At 40.8% G+C, this 17,841-nt stretch overlaps 1 protein-coding gene across 9 annotated transcripts in view; it reads right to left on the reverse strand.

The window, feature by feature from the left end:
• Nucleotides 1-17,841, reverse strand: part of LOC135220794 (SNF-related serine/threonine-protein kinase-like) — a 493,239-nt gene that overhangs the window by 117,614 nt on the left and 357,784 nt on the right. For all 9 annotated transcript variants that reach the window (XM_064258293.1, XM_064258292.1, XM_064258297.1 and 6 more), the window contains one exon: nucleotides 16,296-16,429. In XM_064258293.1, the coding sequence (XP_064114363.1) occupies nucleotides 16,296-16,424 (129 nt within the window). In that variant the 5' untranslated portion in view covers nucleotides 16,425-16,429. The remainder of the gene's footprint in view (nucleotides 1-16,295; nucleotides 16,430-17,841) is intronic.

A 17,841-nucleotide genomic window follows, 5' to 3' on the forward strand; every position in this document is an offset into this window, starting at 1 on the left:
TTATCACAAAATAATGAATTAATTCGTAACGCACGTATGTAAACAAATATTTTTTTCAAAAATTCACCATAAATCTAAATATTGTCCTAGAGACTTCCAATTTCTTTCAAAATCAAGACAAATGATTGAATATTACTATACTGTAAGAATATTAGCTTACAAATGCAGTTTTCGACCATATCTGACTAGGTAAGGTTGACCGAATGTCGAATTTTTTATATATATTTTTTTTATATGCAATTATTTCGGAAATAAGAAAAGCTACAACCTTCAAATATTTTTCGTTTTATTCTACATGAAATTGCGCACATTTTCATATATAAAACTCTATGAAATGCCTAATATGAAACGGAGCAAATATTCTGAGAATGGAACGTATGCATTTCGGAGATTTGTGGCGGAGAATCCGCGCACGGAGGGAAGGAAAGATTTTTTTTTAAATTCACCATAAATCTAAATATTGTGCTAGAGACTTCGAATTTGTTTCAAGATAAGAGTAAATAAATACTGAATATTACTAGACTGTAAGAGTTTTAGCTTACAATTGCGTTTTTCGACCATTTCGGTAGAGTTAAAGTTGACCGAACGTGGTTTTTTTTTCTATTTATCGTGATTTATATGCAAATATTTTAAAAATGAGAAAAGCTACAACCTTCAATTACTTTTCGTTGTATTCTACATGAAATTGCGCACATTTTCATATATAAAACTTTATGTAACGGCTAATTTAAAATGGTGCAAACATTACCACAATCGCACGTATGATTTTTTCGGAAGAGTTACCGCGCGGACGTAAAGAAAATGTTATTTTTTTCATAAATTCACCATAATTCGAAATATTGTGCTAGAGACTTCCAATTTGTTGTAAACTGAAGGTAAATTCTTGAATATTACTAGAATATAAGCGGTTTAGCTTACAATTGCGTTTTTCGACCATTTCGGTAGAGTCAAATTTGACCGAAGGTTGAAAATTTGTCACTTATCATTTTTAATATGAAAATATTTCAAAATTGATAAAAGCTACAACCATGGGTTGTTTTTAGTTGTATTGTGCATGAAATTGTGCACATTTTCATATATAAAACTTTATGTAACGGCTAATTTAAAATGGTGCAAACATTACCACAATCGCATGTATGATTTTTTCGGAAGAGTTACCGCGCGGACGTAAGGAAAAAGTTTTTTCATAAATTCACCATAAATCGAAATATTGTGCTAGAGACTTCCAATTAGTTGCAAAATTAAGTTAAATGATTGAATATTACTAAAATATTAGAGTTTTAGCTTACAATTGCGTTTTTCGACCATTTCGATAGAGTCAAAGTTGACCGAAGGATGAAATTTTGGCACTTATCGTTATTTATATGAAAATATCTCAAAATTGATAAAAGCTACAATCATGAGTATTTTTTTGTTGTATTCTTCATAAAAACGCGCACATTTTCATATATAATACTCCATGTAACGGCTAATTTAAAATGGTACAAAAATTATGTCAAAGTGACGAAATAATTTCAGAGATGTGTCACAGATACTTTTTAGTGCGGCAAGAAAGAAATTCGCGCTTGCGCGCCTGCGTAACGATTGTAAGCAAAACAACACCTTGATCCGTGAACTCCCAGCATCCCCCAAGGCGCGTGATTCAAGAGTTTTTGGCTGGTAGGCCTAAAAGTATTTTTCCGCGAATTTTTAAAAAGACTTTTGTATGTCGACGTAAAATACGTCCAGTCGGCACCCGAGAGACAAAAAATGTCGACGTAAAATACGTCCAGTCGGCGTTTAAGGGTTAATAAAAAATTTGGTATTTCTTCATATGCGGAACAAACCTTTGATCTTAACATTAGGATAGACTCACACTTGAAGGGAGGTATGAGAATCCTGAACCGACTGGAGGTTCGGCACACCTGATCACTCTTCATAGAAATGCGAGTTCTAAAGAACAGTAGCTATGCCTTTGACATATTAGATACAGTATATGGGTATCTAAAACTTAGTGTACAGGGAGTAAATACAATGTGGTAATATGTCCAGATTTGAATACATGAAAGATAAAGAGAACTATATTTGTTCAAGTAAGTTCAAGTAACAAACCATTGTTGCCACTAGCCAAGGGTTTGTCACCACTCCTTTCTCCCCTTGCTGGAGAGAGGAGTACATATATGCTACCGAGAAGCAGATTTGTATATTGTATGAAACACATAACGTGCTTTAACAGTATGGCTGTCAACGCTCACCTGCATCAAGCCAGTTCCAGCATATGATGTTTATTCTTCAACCTGCCCACAGGAATGAAGGAGAGAAAAAAAGGAAAGAAAGAGACCAATCATCTCACTTATCCTCTCCTCCACACAATCATCTTAAGCAAGATACCAACTGTCCCTCCAGGGGCACTGGATTAGCTACACAACTTGCTGGGCAGCCACCACCGGAACCAAGGAAAAAGTGTCCAAAATCCTTTGAACAGACAAGTTCTTAAATGCCAGGAAGGAACTGATTCCTCTGATGTCATGTGCTCTTGCATGCACAGTATTAGTGATAGAACTTGATGATGAGGAGTAGGCTTGCCTAGTCACCTCACGTAGCCAAGAAAAAATGGTATTTTTGGACACTTCTTTCTTGATTCGGCCTGTGCTAACAAAAAAATCTACGACACATTGAGAATCGTTATTACAAATCCTTCAGAGAAGGAATGGAAAGAGGAAAATCTGTCATCGTGGACAGAAAAGATTTTGAGTCTTAGCCACAAATTCTGAGACAAATTCAAAAGCTACGGACCCCCAACCCCTGGTGTGTTTTACGTCATAACCTAGACCATGGAGCTTTCCAACTCTTTTTGAAGAAGCCAAAGGCAGAATGAAAACTGTCTTCAAAGTCAGTTCCCTATCTGATGAACGACGTAGGGGGTTCGAATGGAGTTCGAGTGAGACTACTCAGAACTAGAGTAAGGTCTCATGTAGGAGATGTGAGTTCCCTAGGTGAACAAGATTGCTCAAAGCTCCTGAACAACATAGAGATCTCCCAGAATGAAGAGATGTCCACATCTTTCAGACATAGGACTATAATCCCAAGGCAGCCCTTTAGCCTCTGATTGCTGACAAAGAAAGTCATTTCTCTGTGCTGAGAAAGATCAGAAAGTCCACTATCTGCAGAACAGAATTCGAGTGGTGAGAAGTGAGAAACCTGGCTGATGACACCAATCACAATAGACAGCCCATTTGCCCTGGTACAAGACTGATGAGGATCTTCTGAGGTAGCTGAACATTTGAGGCACAGCCCTGTGAAAAAAACCTCTCCCTCACAAGAGATACTGGACAGTCTCTAACCATGAAAAGATAGGGACCCTACCGATTGGCGGTGCTTCTCCCCATGAGGTTGATAGAGAAGGCTGTGCCAAGGGGGAATCTCTGTCAGTACCACTGAAAGAAGAGATAGAAGATCTGGAAACCACTCTGCTTGGGGACACAAAGGAGCTACTAGGTTCATCCTGAGATTCTTGGGATCCATCACTCTGTTCAGGACATGACAGATCAGACAGAACGGGGGAAGGTGTACACTTCTAGATTGTCCTAAGGATGATGAAGGGGGTGAATGAAGAGGAACTCCCACTGTCAGGTTCTGGTCGTCTAACCACCACAGAAGGTCGCTTCTCACCTCTGCCAACAGAGGGACCTGGAGCTGAGGGAAGTCTCCTGCTGGGACCAAAACCCCTTTAGTCTCCAGTGCAGAGATCGAATGTGAAGATGCCCACGAGGGACCAGTTTTCAAAAGAGGACAAAAGACCTAGAAGAACCTGCCACTGGTGGGCTAGTTGCTCTCCCTTTGAATAACACAATCAAACACTCATACTACTGTAGATTTACTTTCCCATTATATTGACTCCTGTGATTATGAGTTTTCTTTGAATAATAATATGCAATATCATATAATAATATACAGGCAGTCCCCGGGTTATGACGGGGGTTCCGTTCTTGAGACGCTCCGTAAGCCGAAAATCGTTGTAAGCTGGAACATCGTCAAAAATCCTAAGAAAAATGATATTTTTATGATAAAATAAAGTTTTGTACATACTTACCTGGCAGATATATACTTAGCTATAGTCTCTGACGTCCCCAACAGAATTTCAAATTTCGCGGCACACGCTACAGGTAGGTCAGGTGATCTACCCTCCCACTGCTGGGTGGCGGAACTAGGAACCATTCCTGTTTTCTAATCAGATTTTCTCTTCCACCTGTCTCCTGAGGGGAGGTTGGGCGGGCCATTAACCATATATATCTGCCGGGTTAGTATGTACAAAACTTTATTGTATCATAACAATATCATTTTTGTACATGCAACTTCCCCGGCAGATATATACTTAGCTGATTGGCACCCTTGGTGGAGGGTAAGAGACAGCTAAATAAATATATAAAAAACAGGAAACAACATATGTTGTAGGTTATAAAAACCTTGGTTCATACCTGATTGGGCAGAAGACTTCATGGATACTGTCTATGAGTCTGCTTTGCCTCAAGAGCTTCAGTGAGGTAGTGACCTATGACTGAGAGCTCTTCTGGATCTTGTCAATGGGGGCTTACCCACTTACATGACAGAACCTTTTTGGATCTTGTCAATGGGGGCTAACCCACTTACATGACAGAACCTATACCTCTGGCAATTTCAAGGAGCACAATACCAATCCCAACCACCTGACCAATTCTAACTCGTGTTAAAACTAACAATTGAAAGGGGGTACAACCTAACCCCTCTTCCAAACAACCATAAAAACACAATATCAACTTAAAATTAAGAATAGCTAAATTAAAAAGGTTTAGTTTCAGCTCCCTGTCCCAGCACTGAATCCGCAAATACGTAAGGCCCCAAAGAGACGCACTTATCATACGTCACTTTAACGTCTCTCAAATTGTGGGAAGCAAACACTGAATTGCATCTCCAGAATGTAGACGCAACTAGATCATGCAGCGACATATTCTTATGAAAGGCCAGAGATGTAGCAATGGCCCTCACTTCATGAGCTTTCACTCTAAGGAGCCTAAACTGCTCTTCTCCACACGCCAGATGTGCTTCTTTTATGATACTTCTCATAAAGAACGCCAGTGTGTTCTTTGAAATAGGCCTTCTGGGATCTCTGACTGAACACCAGAGACTCTCTAGGTTGCCCTTCAGCTTCTTCTTCCTCTCTGAATAGAATTTCAAGATCCTGACAGGGCATAGGGATCTCTCTAACTCCTTTCCCGCTAGAGATGAGAGCCCCTTTACTTCAAAACTTCTGGGCCAGGGTTTAGAGGGATTCTCATTCTTGGCTAAGAATAAGGATTTAAAGGAGCAGATCGCTGACTCCCCTTTAAACCCCACTCTGCCGTCCAAAGCCTGCAACTCACTAATTCTTTTAGGAGTCGCAAGAGCCATAAGGAACAGAGACTTCCTAGTAAGATCTCTGAAAGAAGCCGCTTGAGGAGGTTCGAATTTATTGGACATCAGATACTTCAGGACAACATCCAAGTTCCAACTGGGGGGCCTAGAGGTCTTCTTTTTCACGGTTCCAAAAGATCTGATAAGATCATGAAGGTCTTTATCCTCAGAGATATTCAGGTCCCTGTTCCTGAAAACCGCTGCCACCATGCTCCTATATCCCTTGATTGTTGGCACAGCTAGATTACAATCTTCCCTTAAAAAGAGAAGGAAGTCAGCAATATCGGTCACAGAGGTATTGGATGAGGATACCTTCTGCGTCTTGCACCATCTTCTAAACACCTCCCACTTCGACTGGTAGACTCGCAAGGTAGAAGTCCTACGGCCTCTGGCGATAGCCCTAAAAGCCTTGAGCGAAAAGCCCCTCGCTCTGACAAGTCTTTGGATAGTCTGAAGGCAGTCAGGTTGAGAGCGGGGAGGTTTTTGTGAAACCTGTCGAAGTGGGGTTGTTTGAGCAGATCTCTCCTGAGTGGAAGGGATCTGGGAAAATCTATCATCCATTCCAGTACCTCTGTGAACCATTCTTGAGCAGGCCAAAAGGGAGCGATCAGAGTCAGTTTCGTCCCTTCTGAGGCAGCGAAATTCCTTAGTACTTCCCCCAAAATCTTGAATGGGGGAAACGCGTACCCATCTAGTCCTGCCCAGTCCAGGAGGAGGGCGTCTACAGCTATTGCCCTCGGATCCGTGATGGGGGAGCAATAGTTGTCCAGCCTCCTGTTCCAGTGTGTGGCAAACAGGTCTAAGTTCGGTCTGCCCCAAAGATTCCACAGCCTCCTCTGGCAAACATCCAGATGGAGAGCCCATTCGGTGGGGAGGACTTGATCCCTCCTGCTCAGCAGGTCCACCCTCACGTTCCTCTCCCCTTGCACAAACCTGGTTAGTAGCTTAATGTTTCTCTCCTCTGGCCACAGCAACAGGTCCCTTGCTGTTTCATACAGGGAGAAGGAATGAGTTCCTCCCTGTTTCCTTATGTATGCCAGAGCTGTGGTGTTGTCCGAGTTTACTTGAACTATTGATCCTATGACTTCTGGCTCGAACTCTATAAGGGCCAGAAATACTGCTGCTAGCTCTTTTCTGTTTATGTGCCAGGTCACCTGTTCCCTCTTCCAGGTGCCTGACACTCCCTTCGCCCCTAGTGTTGCTCCCCATCCCGACTCTGAAGCGTCTGAGAACAACACTAGGCGCGGGTTTGGCTTTAGCAGCGACATTCCCTCGTCAAGTCTTAGTGGGTTGAGCCACCAACCGAGGTCCTTTTTGATCCCTTCCAGGATCGGGAAGGTGTTCACTATGTCCTGCGAACTCTGGTCCCATATCTGCCTCAGGTAGACCTGAAGGGGCCGTAAGTGTAGTCTTCCTAGGGAAACGAACTGCTCCAGAGAGGAAAGTGTCCCCAGAAGACTCATCCACTCCCTCGCGGAACACCGTTCTTTTCCTAGGAAGGGTGTCACTTTTTCCAAGCATCAAACTTTTCTTTCCCGGGATGGAAAAGCTAGAAAATCCCAAGAATCCATCTGAATCACAAGATAGACGATGTTCTGACTGGGAACCATCTGGGACTTCTCCCAGTTGATCAACAGTCCCAGGGACTGGGTCATCTTCAAAGTTAAGTCTAAGTCCTCCAGACATCGATCCCTAGACTCGGCACGAATTAACCAGTCATCTAGGAGTGGAGATCTTGAACTGGCTCTATGGCCTCCTTCTCCAACATCTGGTCCACCAAATGAAGAAGGGTCAGTCGCAAAACAGGGTCCTTGTACCTGGCTGATAACTCCCTTGGAGTTGTTGTCAAGGGAGGCTTTTCTCTGAAGGGGATGAGGTATCCCTTCCTCAAAATAGAGAGGGACCAGCTGTCCGCCCCTCTCTTTGCCCAGACTTCTGCGAACTTGAGGAGTTTGGCACCTACCGTTGTCTGGAGGACTTGATTCTCACTTGGCTTTCTTTAAGGGTCTGATCGACGACTTACCCCGCTTCTCGGGTCTGCGGCCTCTAAAGGAAGATCTCTGGGAAGGGTCCCCTTGAAAGGGCTCCTGAGCAGGAAACTTCTCCTTCCTGGTGGAGGAAGCTGCTGGTCTCACCTTCCTAGACGACTGTGCCAAAAGATCTTGAGTTGCCTTCTCCGCCAGGGAGTGGGAAATATCCTTGACCAACTTCTGTGGGAACAGCTGGTTCGAAAGGGGTGCGTACAGAAGAGAAGCTCTTTGAACAGGAGACACAGATTTAGTGAGGAAGGAGTTGTAGACCGCTCTCTTCTTCAAAAGTCCTGCTCCAAAGAGAGAGGCAATCTCCCCCGAGCCGTCTCTAACTGCCTTGTCCATACAAGACAGTATGCTGTTGAGTTCTTCCGGTCCTAGGAACTCGGGATCTTGAGTCTTCTTCGCCAGAGCCCCAAGGGACCAGTCCAAAAAGTTGAAGACTTCTAGCACTCTAAAAAGTCCCCTGAGGAAATGATCCAACTCGTTCATGCCCCACGTCGTCTTAGCAGCAGCCAGGGAATGTCTTCTGGAGGAATCCACCAACGTGAAGAAGTCCGCGTCCGCCGATGATGGGAGTCCCAACCCCATCGGTTCTCCTGTCTCGTACCAGATGCCAGGTTTCCCCGAGAGCTTGGAAGGAGGAAAAGAAAAGACCGTCTTGCCTGCCTCCTCCTTTGACCGTAGCCATTCCCCAAATCCTTGCAAGGCCTTCTTCATAGAGATGGTGGGATGCATCTTGAGGAAGGAGGATCCTTTCGAGGCCTTGGTTCTGGAGAAAAGCGATCGGGGAGAAGGAGGAGCAGCTGGGCTAAGGGAGTCTCCAATCTCCTGCACCAAAAGGTCGCTAAAAGTTTGTAATCTGACAAACCCACGGCTCTGGGGGCTTCCTCCTCCGAGACGTCCTCCAGGTCTTCCTCCACAGCCGCTCGAAGACGTTCCTGAGAAGAGGCCACTTCCCCTGCGAGTCTGCCAGGGGGAACACGTCCTGAAGTAGAAGAGCGCCTGACAGGAAAGGAGCGCCTACAGGGAGAAGAACATCTGGTAGGAGAGGCGTTTCTGTCCGTAGAAGAGCGCCTACCAGGAGTAAGCCGCTTGCCTGAAGAAGAGCGCATGCCAGGAGAAGAGCGCCTGTGAGGAGAGGCGCGCCTACTAGGAGGAGAGCACCTGTCAGGAGAAGCGCACCTGCCAGGGGAGTAGCGCCTGGCAGGAGAAGAGCGCCTGCTAGGAGAGGCGCGCCTACCATGAGGAGCACGCCTGCTAGAAGACATACGGCTAGCAGGAGAAGAGCACCTAACAGGGGATAGGCGCCCGCTTGGAGAGGAGCGCTTGCGGAGAGAGGAGCTCCTGTCAGGAGACAAGCGCCTACAGCTTCTCGGAGAAGGGCTCCTGTCCCGAGAAGCATGTCTCTTGCGAGAAGGGAGATCTTCTGTCCGAGAGAGAGGTCTTGACTTCTTGACCGGAAGTGCGATGTCCTTCCTACGAGGGGGATCCTTATCCAAAGAGCCCATCAAAGTCGTCAGTTGCTCCTGAAGGCCCACAAGAATGAGCTTAGTAGACTTCTCCTGATCTCCTCCAGGAGAAGGCAAGCGAGGCCTCGGAGAAGAGGGAAGAGCCGAACGAGAAGAAGGGCTGTCCTGGAATCTCCTGGCTCTCTTCGTGTCATACGGAGACTCCTCAGGGAAGCGCTCCGGGCTGGAGTCCAAAACACTGCTGGGAGCCTTCCAGGATCTCTTTAAAGGGCGCGACTCCTCAGCCGAACTCCATCCGCACCTCGGGGAAGACGAATCGGACGAAGAAAAGCACTTCCGAAGGATGCCTTTCTGTGGCGATCCATGGCAGCCTGGGTCGGGACAACAGGACCTGCCGAAGGGACGCCTGACCGGTGGGGATTCTCTACAACCTCCTTACAGTTTTCGACATTCCTCCTCCACTGGGCCTGGGTGATTGGAAGAGGTCTAGACCTGGGAGCGTTGCGGAGCTGATCAGACACTGGGAACACTGGGAACACTGCACAAATCCCTTTCCACAGCACTCTTACCTTTCTCCATTGTAAGCAACTGCAATTCCATCCTGCGAATCGCGGCTTTCATGTCAGCCATCTCAGAAGACGAATCCGCAGGTTCGATGAAGGGAGAAGGGGCTGAAACTGGAGGAGAAGGTGCAACAACTACATTAGGGTTAGGGTCTAAAATATCCTCAACTAGCTCGTTAGTACGAGACCTACTGGAGCTTCTAGATGAAGCTTTCCTAACCCTGTCCTTCTCTAACTTCCTCAGATAAGAAGAAAGAGACTTCCATTCTTCTTCATTCAAACCCTCACATTCAGCACAAGAATTATTAATAGAGCAATCATTCCCCCGACACCTCATGCATACAGTGTGAGGATCTACCGAACCCTTCGGTAGCCTCACCTTACAGTCGTCCATCGCGCATCCACAAAAGTGTATGCCAAGCCAACGATCCAATACGTCACCAAAAGACAGTCCAAAAATGATCCACGGCAAGCGAAAACAAAATCCAAACCAGGAGGAACCAACAACGGGTGTTGCTGGAACCGGCGACAGAGAAAATCTGATTAGAAAACGGGAATGGTTCCTAGTTCCGCCACCCAGCGGCTGGAGGGTAGATCACCTGACCTAACTGTAACGTGTGGCGCGAAATTTGAAATTCTGTCTGGGACGTCAGAGACTATAGCTAAGTATATATCTGCCGGGGAAGTTGCATGTACAAAACCTTACTTTTAATGCTTTGGGTGCATTGAAAACTATGTAAACTGCATTCTTATTGCATTTTTCATAAAAAAAACTTTAAATATTGATTATTTTGCATTTTTGGTGTCATATTTCATCTGCCAGATCAGTGTTGTAGGTGTCGTAACCCTGGAACATGTGTCGTAACCCTGGATATAATTTCTGATGAATATAATTGAAAAGCGCCTTAACCTCTGAACGTCCTAAGCCGAGACCGTTGTAACCCGGGGACTGCCTGTAATAATAATAATCTGCCAATGTATCACTGTTATATGAAGTATTTAAATTGGTTTCATTTTACTGTTAATATGTATATCTGAAACTACTACTGAAACACTAAAACATTTCAAACCTACTAAGCATATAATAAAAACACAGATGAAAGTTTTGCTGTTTCTGTTAGTATCAAAATATCTTATGCAAATTCTGATAATATATTAACTATAATATAAATGCTATAGTCTTAAAGTGTCCAATACTGAGCCTAAAATATGATGGTCTTAATTTACATACCTATGACTTTAAACAGTTCTATACAAGACCACACAGTATCTATCTAAAAATAATTTTTTTCATACAATTTCAGAAACCCCATGTACTATATCCTTCCCGCTAACGAATAAGCCCTCACTTCCCAGCATCTACTGCTTAGATTTAAAGAGTAAAGTGACACAGAGATGAAACAAAAATGCTCTCTTCATAATGATAATGTCAATAAAACAGTCAAAGAGGCAGCTACTCTTTCCCAACTGCAAAACTTAACAAAAAACTAAAATATCCCATGTTACCAAATTAACAATTTTATATTAATTTTATGTAAATTTTACCATTTTACTAATCACCAAAAACTGAAAGCTAGTTACCTATCATTATTACTTTGTGCCTCTCATATGGACTCCACCAAAGGATGTTGACAAACTGAACATAATCACACATTAACGTATTAAGAGTATTTTAAACATGAATGAAATATACACTGTTGATGTAAAATCAATTTTTGCAATATCAAAATACAAGAAAACATTGATTGCATAAGATTTCACATTACAAGAGAGATACAGCAATTAGGTGCTTTTTGAGGCCGAATTAAGATCTCTGATTTCATGGACACCTTCAATTTCATATGATTTACCATGGTAGTTATATGAGATTAACTTGTGCTTACTTTACTTTAGGATCTTGCTAAGTCTGGAAAAATTTGCTGATGTTATAAATTCCCTACTGTTTATCAATCAACAATATACATTTAACTTTTAACTTAAAACATCAATTTTTAATGCAACCCATCAATTACAATCACTATGAATGTGCACTATAACAAACACTCCTTGGCTTTGAATATGGTGACCCATCGTTCATAAAAAGTTTTCTTCCCGATTAGTATATAATAATAGTTCATGTTATACAAATAACCATTATTTGGTTGTAGTGAGAGATGAAATTCATAGAAGTAAAAGTTGAAGAGCATGGGGTGAAAATGTAGCACTAAGCGAGTTTGTTAAGGATAAGTGACAAAAGTATGTAAGGATATATTTATAAGAAAAATAAGCTAGTGCTTAAGGCAAAAGTTGAATTAGTATAGGAGGAGCATTAAAATTCCAGAACTGGGTCATATACTTGAAAGGTAGCGTTTGTGGGTTGAAGGGAGAGAATGGCAGGATAAGGAAAATGAGAATTTTACAGAAGCAATGAACCAGTGAATGCACAGGTAAATGGATAAGGAGGTTAACAAGGTGAGAAAGAATTGGCAGCATACGGTGAAAAAAAAAGATGGGAGAAGGTAATGGAGGACATTAGGGGGAACAAGTTCTACAAGGAAATGAAGGGAGAAAGGTTAATAGATGAATGGCTCTCAGAATACAATGAAAATGAAAAGATGGTGTATGAAATTGATACAGCCCCATATCAACAGCAAATGAAAAGATGCTGTATGAAATAAATCCAATTCCATGTCAGAGTACTTTGAGAATTTGTTGAATCTGGAAGAAAGAAGTGGGGCACTGCTGAATGATAATGTGAATTGTGTGTTAGTCTATAAAAGAGAGATTGACTGGTTTATTGTCAAAATTGAACTGAGGCAATGGTGTTATGTCTAAGCAGCAGTTAATATCTTTATGGACAAAGCAATGCAGGACCTCAGAGACAGGATGAGAGTATGTGCTAAGCTTTGGGATAAGATGAATATAGTGTGGAATAGCTGATGTTCACAAAAGATCCGATGCTGACAAGGAATAGTGGAAAGAAACGGCAGACTAATGGGTTTGAAAACGTTCCTGAGATGGGAACTTTGAAAGATAACATACACAAGAGTCAGTTTATAAGGGCAAATGAAAACCAGGAAGATGGAGCAGTGATTGTTAATGAAGATGGTGACAGAATGGAAACTGTAGATTCTTATAGGTATCTGGGGGAAAATAATTCAAACAATGGTAAGATGACAGATACAAGCTACAGAATACGTGAAGTAAGGAAGGTGGCAGGATATGAGCAAAAGATTTCTAGAAAATTATGTTTTTATGAAATCCAAGTTTAAAATGTATGAAGGGATTATAAAATAATTCTCCTCTACGAAAGTGATGGTGGGATGTTAAATGTGAATGAAAGAAAGGGGACAGCTATGGATATTACTGTTTACATAAAGAATCTGGTGTGAAAAGAGTATGAATGGTAAAGGGGTTGCATACGAGAAGAATCACATCACTCCATCTTCAGATGGTGTGGATTCATATAAAGAAGAGAGTACATACAAAGGGTTGGTGAAAAAGGTATGCAATTCAGAAATCCAAGGAGAAATGAATGAAGAACTGGGCATGAGTGTGAGAGTGGCGTATGGCATACTGTGCGTAGAAGTATTCCACACACAACTGGTAAGCTCTCTGTGTAATCATAAACAGCAGTTAGTGTTCTGGAAGTTTTAGTGCATGAGGTTCATCCACAATACAGCCATTTGAGTGTGATTGTGGCAGTTATCACTACCCTTTCTTGTCTTTGAAGCTATCTGTGGTTAAGGGTAATGATTAATGTTGGAAAAAATATATACATATATATATAAATATATATTCAATACAACACAGAAGTCTGTGTGCTTGAAAATATCATAAAATCCACGTAAGAAGGCAAGTGAAAACTGGGACTTGGATCAAGTACTTTTGTAGCTTATTCTACATTTTCAAGTTCACACTGTGAATTTGGAAAAGCATACTAAACTACGAAAGTACTTGTTCCAAGTCCCGGTTTTCACTTCCCTTCTCGTGTGGATTTTATGATACATATACATATCTATGCATGTGTTAGTATATAAATTTTAAGCATTTTGGTTTCTTGAATGCTTCCTAGACAGAAATAAGGTTTTTATAATTCTAGTACTTCAGAATGGATATAGCTATGAGTTTTCACTTGCATATTCCTGACAGCTATCAAGTGAGTTTACATTTGAGTAAATTAATTTCTTGGTAGTGCCAAGCTTTAAGATGTATATAATTGACTGATATAAAGATGTCCAAGTTTAAAATGTCTGAAGGCACTATCAAACTAATTCTGCTCTATGAAAGTGAAGGCTGCATGTTAAATGTGAATAAGAGAAAGGTGGAAGCTACAGATATTATTTGCATAAAGCATGGTGTAGAAAAACTGAAATGGACAGACATATGGAGATAAACAGAATGAATAGTAAAAGGGTTGGAATAGGTGAAAAGACAGGTCAGTTCATTTTGAGATGGATTTACCTAAAGAACAGAGTGCAACAGGTTGGCAAAAAAGTATGTAATTCAGAAATCGTAAGAGAAAGGAGAAAATGTCACAAAGGGCAGGACAGATGGTGAGAAAGAAGAATTAGATATGAGGGGCCTCAATATCCTTGAAATGGGTATGTGTGGGGTAGAGGAGTATGGCATATTGTAGGTTAAAGGGTTTGACACACTACTGAGGAACTTTCTGTGTAAGTGAAAATAGCTCTTAGTGTTCTGGAACTTTTCTGCACATGGAGCTCATTTACACTTCTACCATTTGAGTGATTGTGTCAGTTATCAATGTCTTTTCTTTTCTTTTCTTTGGAGCCACCTGTGGTTAAGTTTTAAGTTTATATATATATATATATATATATATATATATATATATATATATATATATATATATATATATATATATATATATATATATATATATATATATATATATATATATATAATATATATATATATAGATATATATATGTATTATACTTGATGTTTTCCAATGGAGAAAAACTTTTTATATTTTAGTTTAAAATGGATATAGATTTGAGTTTTTACTTTCATATTCCTGGGAGAATAAGTTAGTCCATCTAAACTGGAGTAAGTTAACTTTCTTCTTTCAGTTAACTTTATTTTTATTCTATTATTCTACGTGTTTATCAATTAGCCGGGGAAAGGGTTGGTAAATGCCGAGCTTCAAGATGTACATGAGTGACAGATACAAAGAACAGAAAGATTCAGCACCAATGAATTAGATTTTCTGCTCTTATTGGTGCTTGAAAAGGATGAACACTACATGTGAGCAAAAAGTCGACGTCTGTCGAGCTTTTGACTGACTGGCGTTTCTCATAGATGTGCCAGGTGGTGTATAATAACACCTAAGCGACGATCAGTTGCTTACCCTGAGCATGAAACACCAACTTTTGGCACTGTGAGAGTGGAAGCTGATAGAATGGCAACCATATCTGGATAATCTGATGGTGCACTGAGGACAATATACACCAATGATCATGGCCTAAGTCACCTAAATCTAGACAAAATTTCATATATTATTTACTTCAACTTTAACTAATAATTAGTGGTTAAAATTAGTATCATGTTTTGATCAGAATTTGGATACTACATGAACTCTGAAAAAGAAACTGAACGCTGATGACATAAAAGTAGTAGTCTGGTTACCTTGAAAGGATGGAGTGCTATGATGTGAGCCAACAAAAATCAACTATGATAAGTGAGATAATTGCTGATTTCATAATGTTAGTAGCATTACAACAAAATTCAAGAATGATAAAAATAAAAATAATAGACTTTAAAAATGCATTGTAACGAGCTTGTGCATTCAACAGAAAACTGGGATAAATGGTGAAGGCAATGCATGCCAAACAAAGCACTTCTATTCTCTGCTTTTGAAAAAGACCGGGAAGGAAGAATTGGGATGCTGATACATTAAATGTGGTATTACCAGTTAGAATGCATGTACCTGCAAGCAACGCACAGAACACGTGCATACTTCAAAATCAATCTGAGTTCTGTAGTTCAAGATAAGAAGAAGAAGAAAAGAAGAAGAAGAAGAAGAAAGACAAGGGTGATTTTCTCATTTCTTCTTTCTTTCTTGTGCTTCCTAATGATGATGTGCTAAGCTTTTATGGCAACACAAACAACATTTGATCAATTTTCGGGCACCTGGGTATCAAACAATTGCACATGCATATATATGTGTATATAGATATATATATATATATATATATATATATATTCACATTTAAAATATACATAAATTTATATGTACACATTATATACATATACATATATACACACACACACACACACACACACACACACACACACACACATATATATTATATATATATATATATATATATATATATATCATATCACACATATAATATATATAATATATATATATATATATATATATATATGCATACATACATATATATATATATATATATATATATATATATATATATACACATACACATAAGACTTATAGGAGTTCCTGGAAAACGCTGACAAAACACAATCAATTGCAAGCTGTTCCTACTTGGGAAAAGGAAACCAGGAGACTATTTCGTGCTCAATCAGCCTCATCTTTTTAATCCCTGATGGGGTGATAACACATTCGAATAGTTTCTATATAATTCCCTCTATCGCCACTCTAATTTAGCATCCTTTGAAGCCTTGAGAGAGAGAGAGAGAAGAGAGAGTAGAGAGAGACGAGAGATGAGAGAGAGATGAGAGAGATGAGAAGAGAGAAACAGAGACGTTAGAGAGAGAGAGAGAGAGAGAGCTTGCTCGCTCAGTCTTACTAACTCTACGGGTTTTGTCAATCACGTTTCAGTTACTCTTACCTTGACGGCCACCTTCTCTCCCGTGAAGACGTGTCTGGCCAACTTGACGACGGCATAGTGGCCACGTCCCAGCGTCTCCTCCAAGTCGTACAGACCTGCAATTTTGCCATCGTAGCCACCCACGCTCATAGTCCCTGTCAAATAAGATCAACAACGCATTAAGAACACTCCGAATTTTCAAGATATGCAAATCCTTAAATGTAACGGGATAAGCTTAACAAAGCTCTTTTTTTTTAATTACTGATAGTATTATTATTAGTATTTAAAGTGAGAACACATTCTTAGGGTACAAGACCACAAAGACCATTGGCTTTTATGATCTGTTCCAAAGGAAAGAGACGAAGAAGCCGTAGCAAGGAGGAGTACATTAGTCTAAGGTTAGAACAAACAAACGAAAAAGAAAGAACTGACAAAAATATTCAGATGCATAAACAGTTGTGGGGAACAAAATCAATGACGGAAAAGGTGCTGTGCAGTTCTAGTGACGTTACTTCCTCTCTTAAACTAAAGAACAAAAGCCTTGACCAGGCCAGAATGGCTGTTACGCAGCTTTGCATAAGAGGAATAAATAAATAGCCTTCAAGTGCCTGACCATTATGTCATATCGCGTCGGTTCAGTAGAAACGGATGTTGACAATATGAAACGAGTAAAACACGTTCATGGTTGAGGTGCAACACTCACGTTGATACTGACAATGATCTGTTGTCATATCTTATGAAATGAGGTTCAAACAATACGAAGTAGTAAACTACAAAACAAAGACGATATGAAACCTTTGAAAAATATATGAATACTCTATCATTACATTTAAACACTACATTAAATATTATGTCCATTAGACTAAGAAAAGAAAATAAACCACGTGAAACATAAACATATGGGCAATACATCATCAAGCCTATTTTCACTTTAAAAGTTAAGGAGAAAAGGAAGTCAATACGGAACGGCAAAAGTCAAACCCGAGACAAAAGGAAACGTAATGACAAGAAAAGGTTTTCGCCGTCGAGAAATTGGAGTGTCAATCGAGAACTGCTGTGTCGGGGGTAAGGGGTAGGGGTAGGGGTTAGGGGTTAGGGGGTAGGGGGAGGGGTAGGGGTAGGGGGTAGGGGTAGTGGTGAGTGGGGAGGTGAGATGTCGAAGACAGAAGGAAGGAAACAGGAACGAGAGAGAGAGAGAGAGAGAGAGAGAGAGAGAGAGAGAGAGAGAGAGAGAGAGAGAGAGAGAGAGAGAGAGAGAGAGAGAGACGAAGAAGGGGAAGAAAATGATTTGATGACAAAAACAAACGTGAAGGAAGAGTCCCATTCGTTCCCATTGGATCTGTATCGGTCCTTTTTAGTCTAACCTCCGCATTCAATCTCAAATAAGAACGCTTTATTTTGAGACAGTTTCTGTGGAAAGAAAGTAACAAACTGAACAGAACATTGACTTGGGAGTGTGTTAAAATTCATGAGAATAACTACAGTAAGAAAGAAAAAAACATACTTGAATGAGAACACAGCAAAGGAATTCATTTCTAACACATGAGCACTTGATAAATGAATCAAA

Source organism: Macrobrachium nipponense, chromosome 2 (genome assembly GCF_015104395.2).
Source record: "Macrobrachium nipponense isolate FS-2020 chromosome 2, ASM1510439v2, whole genome shotgun sequence".
NCBI lineage: Eukaryota > Metazoa > Arthropoda > Malacostraca > Decapoda > Palaemonidae > Macrobrachium > Macrobrachium nipponense.